At 51.2% G+C, this 19,016-nt stretch overlaps 1 protein-coding gene across 1 annotated transcript; it reads right to left on the bottom strand.

The window, feature by feature from the left end:
- Positions 1-4,070: 4,070 nt before the first annotated feature.
- LOC109750776 (probable xyloglucan glycosyltransferase 7) lies at positions 4,071-8,101 on the bottom strand. Its single transcript, XM_020309729.4, has 5 exons — positions 7,063-8,101; positions 6,179-6,487; positions 5,773-6,063; positions 5,564-5,677; positions 4,071-5,144 (listed from the first exon to the last, which is right to left on the bottom strand). The coding sequence occupies exons 1-5, from the start codon at positions 7,816-7,818 to the stop codon at positions 4,506-4,508; spliced, it is 2,109 nt and encodes a 702-aa protein (XP_020165318.1). The 5' UTR covers positions 7,819-8,101; the 3' UTR covers positions 4,071-4,505.
- Positions 8,102-19,016: the final 10,915 nt, after the last annotated feature.

Below are 19,016 nucleotides of genomic sequence, written 5' to 3'. Positions count from 1 at the left end.
CGGAAGGCGACGCGACTAGGCGAGCGGTGGCATGTCATGCACCATGTAGTACTCGTGCGTAATCGCGCGCACCAGAGTCCTGCGCCGGACGACGGCGACGGTGGCAAACCTCGTACTGCTTTGCACGAACGGCGGTGGGCTGACGGGACGGTGCCAAACCTCGTACTGCTTTGCACAGACGGTGGCGTGCTAGTCCGCACACCGGAGTCCTACGCCGGACGACAGCGACGGTGCCAGACCTCGTACTGCTTTGCACAGACGGTGGCGTGCTAGTCCGCACACCGGAGTCCTGCGCCGGACGACGGCGACGGTGGCAGACCTCGTACTGCTTTGCATGAACGGCAGGGCGACGAGGCAAGCGATGGCATGGCATGTACTCCACCATGTAGTACCCGTGCGTGCGTTCGTTGGGCTAATCGCGCGCACCAGACTCCTACGCCGGACGACGGCGACGGTGAGAGACGAGAGCCTCGTACCGCCTGCACGGACAGACGGCGGGCGCGACTAGGCGAGCTCGTACCACGCCGTGCCGGCCGAACGAAGAAGAAAGGGAGCGCTTCCCCCTCGCGCGCGGCGGCATGGCATGGCCATGGCATGTCACGTACCCGGGCCGTGCGCCAAGGTGACACGGCCAAGGTGCGACCGTGGGATCGGCCGGACGGTACCGTTGGCGGGCCCTTGCCTCGCGGAGACATGTGCAAGGGAACTGCAGCTACGGAGCGATGTTTTATCCGCCGATGCCGACGTTGCCGGCGTCCCCGGTGGACTCGCTGCTCGCTAGATCGACCCCGAGAGCGACTCACTGACGGGGAGGGAGGGAGGGAGGGAGAGGTCTCTTTCCTCTCCTCGCAACGTGCGCTGTCTCCCGCACCCCGGCGCCCACGACCACGACCGCCACCCGTACCACATACAGTATCCTCCAGACACAAACAAAACTCATTTCCAAACAAAACATGCGTGCAACGACACTCCACCCGTGGGCGTAATTCTTCTCCCTCGGTTCAGCATCGGCACGATCAGCAGCAAAGAGTTCGCACTGAATGCGGATACAGAGAAAAAAGAGCTTCAGACTGTGACCGGTGGCTACGTACGCTCGGTGAGTTGGAATGTCTGCAGCCAGACCAATGGAACTTCCAGTCGCAAGAGGACGAAGGTAAAATACAGCAGGAACTGGGCGACAAGGCAACTGAGAGAGCAACTTCAACGCGCCGACCCAAACAAACGGCATTTTGCGCCCAATGCCCGCAACCCATTTCATGTTCGCGCGTAAATTTGGAAAAGGTCCGCGGCCGTAGATCACGCCAGCGGCCATGCCGTCGCCCAAAGTTCATGCCGGCATCATGCCAGCTTAAAAAACACCACACAGTTCATGCTGGCACACTTGCCAGCGGCCGGCACACATGCCAGCGCACAAAAAAAGGCGGGAGTTCGACCACGCCATCGCGGCCGTGGTCATGCCGACACACTTGCCGGCATACAAAAAAGGATAGCGCTCGCTGCCAGAGATCACTCGTCGTAGAACTTGAACATGTCGGCCTGCATCTTCTCAAACCACGACCTCTTTCTTGGCGACACGGTGTTGAGATCCACCTTCATGATCTTCACCCTCGTCATCATGCTAGCGAGAGTCACTTCTTTCGCCTTGGTCTTGGCATTGGTGGCCTCGATCTCTAGCATCTTGGCTTGCTTCTCCGCCTCCATCTCAAGCCTCCTCCTTTGGATCTTCATGAAGGCATTCATTTGCTCTTCCTTGTCTTGCCGACGCTTCTCCTCCCTTGAGTCCTTCTTGGTCATCATGCCCTCCACGGTTGTGATCAAGGCGATCGATGCCGCATCCCGCTTGTCCTTCTTCTTGAAATTGGTCTTCCTCTGCGGCCATGCCTTCTCGCCCTCCCTAACCTCCTCCACGGCTTTCTTCCACTCACGCGCCATGAGGGCGGCATATTGTGCCTTGAACTTCTGCTCGTCTTTGATGACCCTCCAACAATGGGAGAGGTTGAAGGGCTTGCCTTCGTGTTGGACCTTGAATGCCTCCAAAGCTTGGAATGTCTCCAAATGAATTGCATGCAAGCATATTGGCAAATGGATATGGAAATGGACATGCAAGTATAAACGGAATGACACAAAGAGGGGCGCTTGCATGCCGATGCCGCTCACGGGGCGTGCCTTGATGCTCTCAAAAGTGGCACAAAACTTGTTGCACTCTTATTGGATCACCTTCCATCGCTTCGAAATGGATACCCACCTGCGCGTGCTTTGCATTTGGTACGGCGGGAACTTCTTGCGTTCATGGAACTCACGATGGACACGACTCCAAAAGGTTGATGCCTTTTGTTCGGCGCAAACCTTGGGGTCTTGCCCAATGTTCCTCCAACACTCAGAAAGGAGCTTGTTCTCGGCCGTCGTGTATACCTTCGTCCACCTGCTCTTGCGCTTCGGCTTCACCCCGGCGGCTTGGTTGGCGAGCTCGCCCTCGAACAAAGGCTCCCCGTCGATGTCCAACTTATCCTTTCCCTCGAGGTCGTAGTCCTCCGGAAACTCGTGGTCGAGCGGGAAGCCGTCCAGGTCCCGGCCGACCTGATCTTGCATGAAGACGTCCTGCATGCCAGCTTGATCAAAGGTCAACGGCGTGAACGGCCCTCGGCCGTCCTGGCTTTGTGTCTCATCGGGATCGTAGCCAGCCGCGGCGGCACCGCCAGCGGACGCCGTACCACCCTCGAAGATGATGCTCTCCATGAAACAGTTGGTCGTCTCATTATCGCCGGCCGCCGGCATTCTGTCAAACAGGTTGCGGGCTCCGGGGAGCATGTCGGCTGGCATCTCCCGCACGCGTTTCCTCGCGCCCACCGGATGACGAGCCACCGGCTACCGGTGTGACGTCTAGGTTGATGGGCGCGGGCATGGAAGGCGCCACCACGCTCACCTTCGGCGAGCATTCCCCGGAGAGTCGGAAGGCTTGCGGGTAGACGTGGAAACCGGGAATCGGGTGAGTCGCCGACGCGCGGGGCGACTCTGGTAGCACCACCCGAGGAAACGTAGACGATCCGGTGCTGGCCGCAGCCACGGCGGCGTTGACGAGCCCGTGCTGGCCTGGGTTTAACCCTAGGTAGATCAGCGCCTCCCTCGTTGCCGTCGTGACGCGGGCGTTGGTGTCCTCCTGCTGCGCGGCGGCGGCGATGGCGGCCGCGGCTTCGTCCCTTGCGTCCGCCGCGTGCCTCCGGCCCTTTCTCTTCGCCGACTCCCTGGGCCGCTCCTTGACCGTCATCTTCTTCTTTTGCTAGGGCGCGGTGGCGGTCTTGCGGGGGGCGCAGGGCTTGCCTTTGCCGAAGGGGGCGGTCATGATGCCGGACGAGGCGAGGGAGGCGAGGCCGGTGGCGGCATCGAGGTCGTCGTCCATGGCGAGTGGCGGGAGCGCGCGCGGGCGGGAGGGTTTTTGGCGAAGGTGGAGGAAAATGGTGGAGGCTGCCACCGACTGGCGGGCCGGGGAGTAGTTGGCGCGCATCGCGCGTCGCGCGCGTTCGTCTCATGTCCGCGCCGACGCAAATGAGGCTAAAAATGGGTCAGGAATGGGTCGGCAGATGGACGAAAAACGGACGCACGTCTGTTTGGGCCGGCGCGTTGGACTGACTTTTCTGCCCGTCACTATTTAAACGGACCCGCGCGGACGAAATGAGTTGACTGGCTGACTGAGAAGTGGTTAGTTAGTTTCTGATCCCAGTTCGCCAGTTGGAAGATAAGCCAAGCAAGAACATGCAACGTCAGGCAAGGCGACAGTCCAAGAAAACCTATCACTGTGAGTCCCCGTTCGCCTCCACATGGACTGCTTTCTCAAACCAATTGAAGGGACAAGCCTGGGGGTACACGTCCTTCTCACCGATAGCGACACACATGGATCAAACAAACAGACAAGCAACGAATATGTCCCATGCCAGTGCACATGACTGTGCCAAACAAAGACAGCATGGAACCAGGTCCCCATTCATTCATTCAGCAGCCTCCATTTGTGAAGCTGCCGGTTAATCTTTCAGAGGCTCCTCACAAGCCAGTAACATCCAAAAGATGCAAGCATATGCAGGAAAAAGAGATACAAATGAACTATATTGAACATGTATCTCTGATAATCAATTGATCGTGGCAAAAAGTACAAGGCGAAAACAAGTATTATCTTCATTTGAAGGTAAATTCTGTCAACAAGGAACAAAGGACCACCCGTCATCTAGGCACCCACCCACCCAAAAGGCTTTGATTTTTTGCTTCTTACAAAAGAATTTCGACGACCCGAAAGAATAAAAGCGTCTCCCAGGCTTTTTGATGATGATGATGATGATGATCCAGAGCTATATCTATCTACATTCTCCACAGTTCAGTTGTATATCAGAGAGAGCTTCCTCCTGTAAGCATCAAACGTTGCCTCCCTTTACAGAGGGCTCCTTTGATGCCTGCAAAGTACGAAAAATAACCGCCGTCGTAACGATCTTCGGTCGCTGCTGTCATTGATATCAATATCACTCCACTTGCTCGCCGATCAGGTCGAGGCCCATGACGAGGAAGGAGACGCCCTGGAACAGGAGGAAGTAGAAGTGGATGCCCTGCGCCGACAGCACGCTGCGCGCCGCCGCCGTCAGCAGGAGGAACGACAGCGCCAGCTCCTTCCGGTAGATCCTGTTGTGCTTCTGCTTCTTCTTGGGGGCGTCCTTCTTGGGGAGCGACGAGTCCTTGGCCGCCAGCCCGGCGAGGTCCGGGGCCGACCCGACCCTCTGCTGCTGCTGCACGGTGTGCTTCTCGACGAGGGCCACGAGGTCGCCCTCGGAGGACCGGCCCGACTTCTTGGTGACCACCCACTCGTAGGCGCTCCCGAGCTGGAACAGCCCGGAGATCATGGCGTTGAACTTGGTCACCGACATGGTGTTCTCGAAGAGGAGGTATGGGACGATGAACGGGAAGGACTTTGGGGATGGCAGGATGCTCATGATGGACATTGTCGCCGGAATGTAGCATACCACCCATGCGGGAAGCTCGGCCTCGGGAACGAACATTGTCATGGGGAGGATCACGCAGAAGAGGGTGAATGAGTAGAAGGGCAGGATGAGCTTGCGGAGGAGGAAGAATAGGAATATCAGGTTGCACTTCTTCCAGAACCCAATCTGCAGCAGAAATCAAGCAGCATCGTTAGGACAATTATCCATACATGCATTAGATTACACACGACAAAATGGCTCTAGAATACAAATTAGGGGACAAAGATAAAAACAAAATATGTGCTTCCATGAATTGTGGATATGTCAATACTTCTACCTCAAGTGAACTGAAAAAGTTTTTTGTGTGTGGAAATTGACGACTGCTTGAGTATGAGGGTGAATGTAACTAAAATTTGTCAAACAATTATGTACAAAAACATTCTACTTGATGCCTCTTGACAATTGCTGCATCTTGTACATTATCCTATAAATCCAAAACATGTTGCCAAGCACTGTTGCCTTCTTGCAGAAAACTACATTTTACTGAATAAACCATGGCTGGACATTTTAACTTTCATAGTGCGTCATCAGAAAACAGCACATACCTTGGATTTTATAATGTCCACAAAGCAGAGTCTAAACAGCTGCATGGGGCCTGAGTGCCACCTGTGCTGCTGCTTTCTGTATGCTTCATATGATTCTGGCAACTCACATTGGCACTGAAAGGAAAGTTACAAAAGTTAAATTTTATGACTCTTTAATCTCTATGCAAAGGTAAACTCTGCATAAGTCATAGGGAAACTTGTGCCAGTACCTCAACATCATTCAGGTAGAGGAACTTCCACCCCTTGAGATGTGCTCGGACAGCAATGTCCATGTCCTCCACCGTTGTCCTCTCCATCCAGCCACCGGAGTCCTCAAGAGCCTTGATTCTCCACACTCCAGCAGTCCCATTGAACCCGAAGAAGTTGAGAAACGCTCCATTCACTTGCTGCTCCACCTCGAAGTGGAAGCACAGGTTTATGTTCTGTAATCTAGTCAACAGGTTCTCATCGTTGTTCACGAAAGACCATCTTGCCTGAACCAACCCAACATCGTCCTTCCCCTGTAGGTTGCACATCGAATTTGTCAGGACAAAAACATAACTGATAGGATTGAATGTCAGATAAATGAAGCAGCAATACAACCACATCAGTAAGAATTGCTCAGTCGAGTCAAACCTTGAAATGGGGCATGGCGCGCTTCAGGAAATCCGCCTGTGGCTGGAAATCGGCATCGAAGATGACAACGTATTCATAGTCTTTCACATAGCTGCAGTTCATTGCTGATTTGAGGTTTCCAGCCTTGTATCCGTCCCGGATCACCCGGTGCCTGTATACTATGCGCACGCCCTCCCGCTGCCATTTCTCAACCTCCTCCTTGATGAGCGCCGAGGTGGTAGCATCATCGGAGTCGTCCAGCACCTGCACCAAGAAATTTGACCTTGGCCAGTCGAGAGCGCAAATTGCGCCAATGGATTGCTGGTAGACCTGCAGACATCCAAATGAAATAAGTTTATTGAACCGGACTACAACTTTTTACAACAACAAATTACCTATAAGATTTTCCCAAAAGAAGTGTACTAGTAGTTGATTGAAAATTTTAGTATCTTTTCTTAGCCACTTCCCAAATTAAGTAGTGCGCCATAGCTTGTCACCTTGATCTCCAATCACATGCCTCCTCAATTATTATCTGGTGACCGGTGACGACAAAGTTCTAGTCCGAGATTTGGATTAATAAGTGTGCCTTAAAGAAAGTAGAGATGATATGAATCCCAACCGCAAACCAAATTCGGCCTTTTGTAAAGCAAATCACGGAGTTTGTTGTTGGTATGAGATTCATATGAAGTACGAACACATCAACGTCAGAGAGCATCAGAGTTGTGGTTGGAGAAGTCAGGACAAAGATCCGAACAAAATGCAGTCTACGCTTAACCCGAATCCCCAGACGGTAGCATCTTCCCCCACTCTACCTGGAATTTAGGCTGTCCTAGTCGAATACTGAAGCTCCAATTGCAGCTCAAGATCGATTGGGAAGCAAGAAGCAGATGATGATTGGAGCTTACCTCTCGCTCGTTGCACATGGGCATCTGCACGAGGACCATGGGGAAGTCCTCGTCGCCGGCCTCGACGTCGTCCTTGTCGGCGGCGATGGGCACGGGCTTGATGCCCCGGAGCTTGATCCAGAGGCAGCCGAGGCAGAGGACGAGGCGGTCGACGCTCTGGATCATGAAGAGCACGACGCAGGAGTTGGTGAGGAACTGCAGCGGCGGCGCGATGTACTGGAGGCGGACGCGCATCCAGCCGGCGTAGGCGGCGGCGGCGAGCCCGTCGACGGCGAGGAGGCCGTCCATGGCGAGCTGGCCCGGCATCTCGGGCATCTCGGGCATCTGGAGGTGCCAGCCCTGGAGGTAGGCGGCCACCTCGACGGCGAGCAGCAGCATGGAGAGCACAACGAAGAGCCTGAGGCAGCCGTAGAAGCGCGCGCGCAGGGCCGTGCTCTCCCCGGGCGCGGCGTCCCCGTCCGTCCGTCCGGCCGCCACCCGCCGGCGCGCGGCGGCGGCGACGGCGAGCGCCGCGGAGGCCGCCCCCGTGAGGCGCCCCGCCGCGCGGTGCGCCTTGAGGAGCAGCACCCAGGTGATCTGGCGCGCGTTCTTGCCGCGCCCGGCCTTGCCGGCCGCCAGCCCCGCCGGCGACCCCGGCACCGCCTCCTGCTCCATCTCCGAAATCGACCAGTTGGGGTTCTCCATCTTGACCACCACCGGCGTCCCGCCGCCCCCGTCGCTCAGCCTCGCCTCCCTCCCCCAGAACGACGGCGCCATTGCCACCCTTGGTCAACCTCCGACCTCAGACAAACGACAGCAGCAGCAGCAGCCAAGAACTCTCCCAGGCAGCCCACGAAGAATGGCGCTTCTTCCTGCTCCTCCTCGGCGCCGCTTTACCCGCTCATAGAGGACATCAGCTGGACGCCCTTAATAGCCCCCCTGGAGGACGGACGGACGCACCCGCCAGAGCACGCAGACTAGCAGGCCACGAAGAGGGGAGGGGGGAAGAACAGCTCACCACGTCGCTCGCTCTCGCGCTCCAGGATACGATACGAGCTCCCCCTCCCCCGCTTTGTTTATTTGTAGCCTCGCCACCGCCGCGTCGACCCCTCCTACCGCCCGACCCGGCGGAATAAAAAACGCTTCTTTGGCGCCCCGAGACGCGCACAGGCGCGCACACGACCGACCCGCCCGCCCGGCCGTGGTGAACCGAAACGAGCAGCGGAGCCGGTGCCGGGTTTGGACGGACGCTTCGGCGCTGCTTCTGGCGAGATGAGATCAACGTGCGTGGGCGCGGTGCGTGGCGAGGCGAAGGAGTTCGGCGCACGTCGGTGTATTCGTTGCGTGCGGTTGGGCTGCGGCCTGGGCTGTCGCCTGTCGGTGCCACGGCAGCCGGTGCGCGCTCTGGCCGGCAGCTTGCTACTACGTGCTGCATGCCGCTGCCGCGCCGGTCAAAACGGCCGAGCGGTCAGGGTCCAAGGTGGGAAATTCGGGGTGCATGGGGGCGGATTATGGGCCAAAAATATTGGGGGAAAGGGCAAAAAAGGCCGGGATCAGATTAGATCTGCGCCACTTGGCTGGAGATGGGGACAAACTGAGCCGCGATTCTATTAACAAACGTAATCCGTGGTAAACAACAAAAGGGAAAGTGATCAGCCGAATCTCTGAATACCGGGGACAGGATTAGCATCTGCAACTAAACAGACAAATAGGCACACAAACGTGGAGAAGATTGACACGGTTCTGTCTGCAGCATTTTAACACGGGGAGTGCTGGAGGTACGTGCAAACTGGCAGGAAACGGTGGGTCAGGGTATCTCAAATGGCAACCCGTAAAAATCCTTCCACGTCTGTCCGCGGACAGGAACCAGTCCGAGGATACGGATGCGGGAGGACGACATCCAATGCTAGTAGTATATATTTCAAACTCTTTTTCGATAAACCGAATGAAATTCGTGCAAATAAGGCCGGATTCTATATAAACATTACGGATTTCATTATATTTACATCAAAGGGATGCTAGTCTGACTCTAAAGATATAGTTAATACCTAATCTAAATGGTCGCCGGCACGGCGGCACCCGTTCCCCGTGTCTGGCCATCAGCCCCGAGAACTGAAGCTTCACCAACTCCACTTCCGACTCGGCGCTCTCCAGCTCCGCCTCAGTAACCTCCTCCTCCGGAGCCCCGGGAACTGAAGTTGTTCGCCTCCACATCGCCGCCAAGCGACTAATCGGCCGAAGATGGTGATCCCACCAAGCTTGGTGTCGACGGGAGGGGAGGAGCGACGGCCTTCCTGGGGCACAAGCGGCGGCGACCTACCGTGCACTACTCTTCCTCACTGTCGGCGGCGCCCACGGACGTGCCGGCTTCTTCGTGGTTGTGGCGCGAGGGTGCGAACTCCTCGTCGTCGGTGTCGCCGAACAATGTCTCGCCCGCGTCGTCGTCGCACTCCTTGCCGGCGGCCGCCTTCTCCGCCACCCACTGCCGGTACCGCCAGCGGGCGAGGCGGATCCGTGCGCGAAGCGGTACGACTCGAGCAGCGCCACCTGCTTCGCCAGGTCTGCGTCCGGCGCGACCGCCCTGCCGGCGGCGACCTATTCCTCCGCTTGCAGATGCTCCTGGAGGAGGTTGTGGTTGCAGTTGGTGTCGGCCTGCGCCTCCTAGAACTGTTCCTCCCGCACCATGTCCATATAATGGGCACGGGCCTCACCAATGGTCGTGGTGCAATGCACCGGCAAGGGTGGAGCGGAGGAGGAGGGTGCCGCAGAGGAGAGGAGGGTGGTGCTGGCTCGTCGTCGGAGGTGTCCTCCATTTGCACGTCATCGTCAGAGGCATCCTCCAGCCGCCTGCCGGCCTGCCAGTCGGCAGCAATGGCGGCCATGGCCTTATTCTATTCCGACGTTAGCCCACCCTAGAGAACTTTGGCCGCGAAGGGATCCATGGTGGGGAGTGGTGCGGAGAGAGATGACTTTGGCTATGGCCGGGGCACCGGGGCAACAGTTTATATAGCACCGGCGGGTGGCAGAGGGACAGACGGGTGGCGCCAGAGGAGACGCCTCGGCAACCGCATGCCATCAATGCAGACGGACAGACGGGCGGCGCTCTCTCGGCCGGCGTGCCGCTTCAGTGCCGGCTCCAGTGAGCGGTCACGTCCGCTCTGGCCGGGCATGAATGCGGGTGCTGACGCTCTGGAGCGGCGCTGACCGAAAATAAGCGGGAGGGGGGTTGGTGGGCCATGGCAGTCAGAAGCGGGCTTGGGATCAGTCCAGACTCCCGCACGAAGGAAATATGCCCTAGAGGCAACAATAAAGTCGATATTTTATATTTCCTTATTCATGATAAAGGTTTATTATTGATGCTAGAATTGTATTGATCGGAAACTTAAATACATGTGTGAATACATAAACAAATACCGTGTTCCTAGCAAGCCTCTACTAGACTAGCTCGTTGATCAAAGATGGTTAAGGTTTCCTAACCATAGACATGTGTTGTCATTTGATAACGGGATCACGTCATTAGGAGAATGATGTGATGGACAAGACCCATCCGTTAGCTTAGCATAATGATCGTTCGGTTTATTGCTACTGCTTTCTTCATGTCAAATACATATTCCTTCGACTATGAGATTATGCAACTCCCGGATACCGGAGGAATACCTTGTGTACTATCAAACGTCACAACGAAACTGGGTGATCATAAAGATGCTCTACAGGTATTTCCAAAGGTGTTTGTTGAGTTGGCATAGATCAAGATTAGGATTTGTCACTCCGAGTATCGGAGAGGTATCTCTGGGCCCTCTCGGTAATACACATCATAAAAGCCTTGCAAGCAAAGTGACTAAGGTGTTAGTTGCAAGATGATGTATTACGGAACGAGTAAAGAGACTTGCCGGTAATGAGATTGAACTAGGTATGAAGATACGGACGATTGAATCTCGAGCAAATAACATACCGATGGACAAAGGGAATTACGTATGTTGTCATAACGGTTCGACCGATAAAGATCTTCGTAGAATATGTAGGAACCAATATGGGCATCCAGGTTCCGCTATTGGTTATTGGTCGGAGAGGTGTCTCGGTCATGTCTACATAGTTCTTGAACCCGTAGGGTCCACATGCTTAACGTTCGTGACGATATAGTGTTATATGAGTTATATGATTTGGTGACCGAATGTTGTTAGGAGTCCGGGATGAGATCACGGACATGACGAGGAGTCTCAAAATGGTCCAGAGGTAAAGAATGATATATAGGACGATGGTATTCGGACACCGGAATAGTTCCGGAGTGCACCGGGTGGTCATCGGGTCACCGGAAGTGGTTCCGGACACCCCCGACAAGTGTATGGGCCTTATGGGCCATAGGAGGGGATAGACCAGCCCACTAGGGTGCTGGTGCTCCCCTCTACATGGCTGGTCGGCCCTAGGGGAAGGAAAGGGGAGGGGTGGCCCTTCCTGCCTTTCCCTCCTCAGGGGAGAAAGGAAAGGGGGGGGGGGGGCGCCACCTCCTCCTTCGTTCCTCCTGCACTCCAATAAGGAAGGGGCGCCACTTGGGAAGGACCCCAAGTAGGATTCGGCCTACTTGTTGGGGAACGTAGTAATAATTCAAAATTTTCCTACGTGTCACCAAGATCAATCTAGGAGATGCTAGCAGCAAGAGAGAGGGAGTACATCTTCATACCCTTGAAGATCGCTAAGCGGAAGCATTACAAGAACGCGGTTGATGGAGTCGTACTCGCGGCGATTCAAATTGCGGAAGATCCGATCTAGCGCCGAACGGACGGCGCCTCTGCGTTCAACACACGTACAACCCGGGGATGTCTCCTTCTTCTTGATCTAGCAAGGGGAGAGGAGATGTTGAGGGAGAACTCCGGCAGCACGACGGCGTGGTGGTGGAGCTTGTGGTTCTCCTGCAGGGCATCACCAAGCACTACAGAGGAGGAGGAGGAGTTGGAGGAGGGAGGGGCTGCGCCAGGGAAGGGGTACCGCTGCCCTCTCTTTCCCTCACTATATATAGGGGAAAGGGGGGAGGAGGAGGCGCCCTAGGGTTTCCCTAGGGGAGGGGCGGCGGCCACAGGGGAACCCTAGATGGGTTTGGGCGCCCCCACCCCTAGGAAACTTGCCCCCCAAGCCGGGAGGGGTGGCTGCCCTAGGGGAGGCGCCCCCACCTCTCCAGGTTACGTGAGATGGGGTGGGAGGGGCGCACAGCCCCTTAGTGGGCTGATGTGCCCCCTCCCCTTGGCCCATAAGGCCCCCCAACGCTTGCCGGGGCCTCCGAAACCCCTTTCAGACACGCTGGTCGTCACCCGGTACCCCCGAAACAATTCCAGACTCCAATACCCTTCGTCCAATATATCGATCTTCACCTCCGGACCATTCCGGAACTCCTCGTGATATCCGGGATCTCATCCGGGACTCCGAACAACCTTCGGTAACCACATACTATTCCCATTACAACTCTAGCGTCACCGAACCTTAAGTGTGTAGACCCTACGGGTTCGGGAACCATGCAGACATGACCGAGACACCTCTCTGGCCAATAACCAATTGCGGGATCTGGATACCCATATTGGCTCCCACATGTTCCACGATGATCTCATTGGATGAACCACGATGTCGGGGATTCAATCAATCCCGTATACAAGTCGCTTTGTCTATCGGTATGTTACTTGCCCGAGATTCGATCGTCGGTATCCCTATACCTTGTTCAATCTCGTTATCGGCAAGTCTCTTTACTCGTTCCGTAACACATGATCCCGTGACTAACTCCTTAGTCATATTGAGCTCATTATGATGATGCATTACCGAGTGGGCCCAGAGATACCTCTCCGTCATACGGAGTGACAAATCCCAGTCTCGATTCGTGCCAACTCAACAGACACTTTCAGAGATACCCGTAGTGCACCTTTATAGCCATCCAGTTACGTTGTGACGTTTGATACACCCAAAGTACTCCTACGGTATCCGGGAGTTGCACAATCTCATGGTCTAAGGAAATGATACTGTACATTAGAAAAGCTCTAGCGAACGAACTGTATGATCTTGTGTTATGCTTAGGATTGGGTCTTGTCCATCACATCATTCTCCTAATGATGTGCCCCATTATCAACGACATCCAATGTCCATGGTCAGGAAACCACAACCATCTATTGATCAACGAGCCAGTCAACTAGAGGCTCACTAGGGACATGTTGTGGTCTATGTATTCACACATGTATTACGGTTTCCGGTTAATAGAATTATAGCATGAACAATAGACAATTATCATGAACGAGGAAATATAATAATAACCATTCTATTATTGCCTCTAGGGCATATTTCCAACAGTCTCCCACTTGCACTAGAGTCAATAGTCTAGTTCACATCGCCATGTGATTAACACTCATAGTTTACATCGCAATGTGACTAACACCCAAAGGGTTTACTAGAGTCAATAATCTAGTTCACATCACCATGTGATTAAGACTCAATGAGTTCTGGGGTTTGATTATGTTATGCTTGTGAGAGAGGTTTTAGTCAATGGGTCTACAACATTCAGATCCGCATGTACTTCGCAAATCTGTATATCATATTGTAGATGCTGCTTCCACGCTCCACTTGGAGCTATTCCAAATGGTTTCTCCACTATACGTATCTGGTTTGCTACTCAGAGTCATCCGGATAGGTGTTAAAGCTTGCATCGACGTAACCCTTTACGCCGAACTCTTTATCACCTCCATAACCGAGAAACATTTCCTTATTCCTCTAAGGACAACTTTGACCGCCGTCCGATGATCCATTCTTGGATCACTCTCGTACCCCCTTGCCAGACACATGGCAAGGCACATATCAGGTGTGGTACACATCATGTCATATCGTATAGAGCCTATGGCTAAGGCATAGGGGACGACCTTCGTCCTTTCTCTTTCTTCTGCCGTGGTCGAGCTTTGAGTCTTACTCAACTTCACACCTTACAACTCAGGCAAGAACTCCTTCTTTGACTGATACATTTTGAACTCCTTCAAAATCATGTCAAGGTATGCGCTCTGTGAAAGTCTTATCAGGCGTCTTGATCTATCTTTATAGATCTTGATGCCCAACATGTAAGCAGTTTTACCCAGGTCTTCCTTTGAAAAAACTCCATTCAAACAACCCTTTATGCTTTCCAGAAATTCTACATCATTTCTGATCAACTATATGTCATCCACATATACTTATCAAAAATGTTGTAGTGCTCCCACTCACTTTCCTGCAAATACAAGTTTCTTGCAAACTTTGTATAAACCAAAAGCTTTGATCACCTCATCAAAGCCTATGTTCCAACTCCGAGATGCTTGCTCCAATCCATAGGAGGATCGCTGGAGCTTGCATACCTTTTAGCATCCTTAGGATCGACAAAACCTTCTGGTTGTATCACATACAACCTTTCCTCACGGAAACCGTCAGGGAAACTTTGTTTTTGACATCCATCTGCTAGATTTCGTAAATGAAAATGCAGCAACTGCTAACAAAATTCTAACAGAATTTAGCATAGCTTTGATTGAGAGAGTCTCATGACAGTCAACTCCTTGAACTTGTCGGAAACTTCTTTGAGACAAGTCGAGCTTCATAAATGGTGACATTACCATCAGCGTCTGTCTTCTTCTTAAAGATCCATTTATTCTCAATGGCTTGCTGATCATCGGGCAAGTCCACCAAAGTCCATACTTTGTTCTCATACATGGATCCTATCTCGGATTTCATGACTCCTAGCCATTTGTTGGAATCCGGGCCCACCATTGCTTCTCCATAGCTCATAGGTTCATCGTTGTCCAACAACACCTTTAAGACAGGGTTACCACTCAGAAGTTGTACACACCCTTGTCGGCCTACGAGGTTCGATAGTAACTTGATCTGAAGCTTCATGACCATCATCATTAGCTTTCTCTTCAACTGACGTAGGTGGCACAGAAACATCTTTCTGTGATGCGCTACTCTCTGGTTGAAGTGAAGGTTCACCAACCTCATCAAGTTCTATCTTCCTCCCACTCAATTCTTTCGAGAGAAACTCTTTATCGAGAAAGGACCTGTTCATAGCGACAAACACTCTGCCCTCAGATCTGAGATAGAAGGTACCCAATTGTCTTGTTTGGGTATTCTATGAAGACACAATTTTCCGCTTCGGGTTCGAGCTTTTCTGGCCGAAGACTATCGACATAAGCATCGCAGCCCCAAACCTTAAGAAACAACAACTTAGGTTTCTTGCCAAACCATAGTTCATACGGTGTCATCTCCACGGACTTAGATGGTGCCCTATTTAAAGTGAATGTAATTGTCTCTAATGCATAACCCCAAAATGATAGCGGTAGATCGATAAGAGACATCATAGATCGCACCATATCCAATAGGGTGCGATTACGACGTTCGGACACACCATTACGCTATGGTGTTTCAGGTGGCGTCAACTGTGAAACGATTCCACTTTGTCTTTAGTGATTTCCAAACTCATAACTCAGATACTCTTCCCTTGATCAGATCGTAGGAACTTGATCTTCTTGTTATGATGATTCTCAACTTCACTATGAAATTGCTTGAACTTTTCAAATGTTTCAGACTTATGCTTCATTAAGTAAATATACCCATATCTACTCAATCGGTGAAGGTGAGAAAATAGCGATATCCACCGCGTGCGTCAACACTCATCAGACCGCACACATCAGCATGTGTGATTTCCAACAAGTCACTTGCCCGTTCCATTGTAAAAGAACAGGGTTTTAGTCATCTTGCCAACGAGGCATGGTTCGCATGTGTCAAGTGATTCAAAATCAAGTGACTTTAAAAGTCCATCGGCATGGAGGTTCTTCATGCGTTTTACACCAATATGACCTAAGCGGCAGTGCCACAAGAAAGTGGTACTATCATTATCAACTCTACATCTTTTGGTATCAATGTTATGAACATGTGTATCACTACGACCGAGATTCAATAAACCATTCCCATTGGGTGCATGACCATAGACCGTGTTACTCATGTAAACAGAATAACCATTATTCTCTGACTTGAATAACCGTATTGCAATAAACATGATCTAATCATGTTCATGCTCAACATGGACACCAGTGCAAACAACATTTATCTAGGTTCATCACTAATCCCGAAGGTAGAGGGAGCGTGCGATGGTGATCAAATCAACCTTGGAAACACTTTCAACACACATCGTCACCTCGCCCTTAGCTAGTCTCCATTTATTTCGTAGCTTTTGTTTCAAGTTACCAATCTTAGCAACTGAACCGGTATCTAATACCCATGTGCTACTAGGAGTACTAGCAAGGTACACATCAATAACACATACATCAAATATACTTTTGTTGAAGTTGCCAGCCTTCTTATCTACCAAGTATTTGAGTCAGTTCCGCTACCAGTGACCATTCCCCTAATAGAAGCACTTCGTCTCGGGTTTGGGTTCATGGGTTTCTTCACTGGAGCGGCAACTGGCTTGCCATTCATGAAGTTTCCCCTCTTGCCCTTGCCCTTCTTGAAACCAGTGGTCTTGTTAACCATCAACACTTGATGCTCCTTCTTGATTTCTACCTTCATGGCCTTAAGCACGACGAACAGCTCCGGGATCAACTTCCCTTGCATGTTATAGTTCATCACGAAACTCTAGCAGCTTGGTGATAGTGACTGGAGAACTTTGTCAATCACTCTCTTATCTGGAAGATTAACTCTGATACGTCTCCAACGTATCTATAATTTTTGATTGTTCCATGCTATTATATTATCCATCTAGGATGTTTTATATGCATTTATATGCTATTTTATATGATTTTTGGGACTAACATATTAACCTAGAGCCCAGTGCCAGTTTATGTTTTTTCCTTGTTTTTGAGTATCGCAAAAAAGGAAAACCAAACGGAGTCCAATTGACCAGAAATTTCACGGAGATTGTTTTTGGACCAGAAGAAGCCCACAAAGCACCGGAGATGGGCCAGAAGAGTCCCGAGGCACCCACGAGGGTGGGGGGCGCGCCCCCTACCTCGTGGCCGCCTCGGAGAACCCCCTGACTTGTTCCCGACGCCAAAACCTCTTATATATACAGAAACCCCCAGAACATAACCTAGATCGGGAGTTCCGCCACCGCAAGACTCTGTAGCCACCAAAGACCAATCGAGACCCTGTTCCGGCACACTGCCGGAGGGGGGATCCCTCACCGGTGGCCATCTTCATCGTCCCGGCGCTCTCCATGACGAGGAGGGAGTAGTTCACCCTTGGGGCTGAGGGTATGTACCAATAGCTATGTGTTTGATCTCTCTCTCTCTCTCTCTCTCTCTCTCTCGTGTTCTTGATTCGGCACGATCTTGATGTATCGCGAGCTTTGCTATTATAGTTGGATCTTATGATGTTTCTCCCCCTCTACTCTCTTGTAATGGATTGAGTTTTCCCTTTGAAGTTATCTTATCGGATTGAGTCTTTAAGGATTTGAGAACACTTGATGTATGTCTTGCATGTGCTTATCTGTGGTGACAATGGGATATTCACGTGATCTACTTGATGTATGTTTTGGCGATCAACTTGCGGGTTCCGTAACATTGTGAACTTATGCATAGGGGTTGGCACACGTTTTCGTCTTGACTCTCCGGTAGAAACTTTGGGGCACTCTTTGAAGTTCTTTGTGTTGGTTGAATAGATGAATCTGAGATTGTGTGATGCATATCGTATAATCATACCCACGGATACTTGAGGTGACATTGGAGTATCTAGGTGACATTAGGGTTTTGGTTGATTTGTGTCTTAAGGTGTTATTCTAGTACGAACTCTATGATAGATCAAACGGAAAGAATAGCTTCGTGTTATTTTACTACAGACTCTTGAATAGATCGATCAGAAAGGATAACTTTGAGGTGGTTTCGTACCCTACCATAATCTCTTCATTTGTTCTCCGCTATTAGTGACTTTGGAGTAACTCTGTTGCATGTTGAGGGATAGTTATATGATCCAGTTATGTTATTATTGTTGAGAGAACTTGCACTAGTGAAAGTATGAACCCTAGGCCTTGTTTCAATGCATTGCAATATCGTTTGTGCTCACTTTTATCATTAGTTACCTTGCTGTTTTTATTATTTCAGATTACAAAAACCTATATCTACCATCCATATTGCACTTGTATCACCATCTCTTCGCCGAACTAGTGCACCTATACAATTTACCATTGTATTGGGTGTGCTGGGGACACAGCAGACTCTTTGTTATTTGGTTGCAGGGTTGTTTGAGAGAGACCATCTTCATCCTACACCTCCCACGGATTGATAAACCTTAGGTCATCCACTTGAGGGAAATTTGCTACTGTCCTACAAACCTCTACACTTGGAGGCCCAACAACGTCTACAAGAAGAAGGTTGCGTAGTAGACATCAAGCAATTTCTTGCACCGTTGCCGGGGAGGTGAGTGCTTGAAGGTATATCTTTAGATCTTGCAATTGAATCTTTTAGTTTCTTGTTTTATCACTAGTTTAGTTTATAAAAGAAAACTACAAAAATAATGGAATTGAGGGTGCCTCATATGCTTCGTCTTTTTAATATCTTTCATGAAAATAAGGATTCCGATAATTGTGCCAAAATGTTAGAAGAAGAATGCATTAAATTTTTTGGCACTAAATCTTTAAATGATGAGCATGATTGCAATGTTGTTAGTATGAACTCTTTGAATATTCATAGTACTAATGATGATTGCACTAGTCATGATGAAAATGTCTCTTATAAGTATGTCAACTTTTGTGGAGTACATAGAGTCTGCAAGTACACACCAAATAGGGAAGATAGATTTTGCAAGAGGCATAAGTATTTAGAAACTAAATGGTTGCAAGAGAGGCTAGATGCTTGTGCTGAAAATTTAAAATTTCTTTGCCATCCTTGTGAACTTTGCAATGAACGTGATCATTTAAATCTCCAATGCAAATTGTTTCATGATCGAATTGTGTCCAAAAATTGTGATGGCTTGATTTCCCTTGCGCATCATAATGA

This window comes from Aegilops tauschii, chromosome 1, assembly GCF_002575655.3.
Source record: "Aegilops tauschii subsp. strangulata cultivar AL8/78 chromosome 1, Aet v6.0, whole genome shotgun sequence".
Classification (NCBI taxonomy): domain Eukaryota; kingdom Viridiplantae; phylum Streptophyta; class Magnoliopsida; order Poales; family Poaceae; genus Aegilops; species Aegilops tauschii.
Note: the sequence above shows the minus strand (reverse complement) of the source record. Positions and strands in the feature narration are given on the sequence as shown.

Coding starts and splice junctions, on each gene's coding strand:
- LOC109750776 (XM_020309729.4), bottom strand. CDS start 7,818: ATGGCGCCGTCGTTCTGGGGGAGGGAGGCGAGGCTGAGCGACGGGGGC. Junction 6,488..7,062: donor CCATGTGCAACGAGCGAGAG/GTAAGCTCCAAT, acceptor GGATGTCTGCAG/GTCTACCAGCAATCCATTGG. Junction 5,678..5,772: donor TCTACCTGAATGATGTTGAG/GTACTGGCACAA, acceptor CTTTCCTTTCAG/TGCCAATGTGAGTTGCCAGA.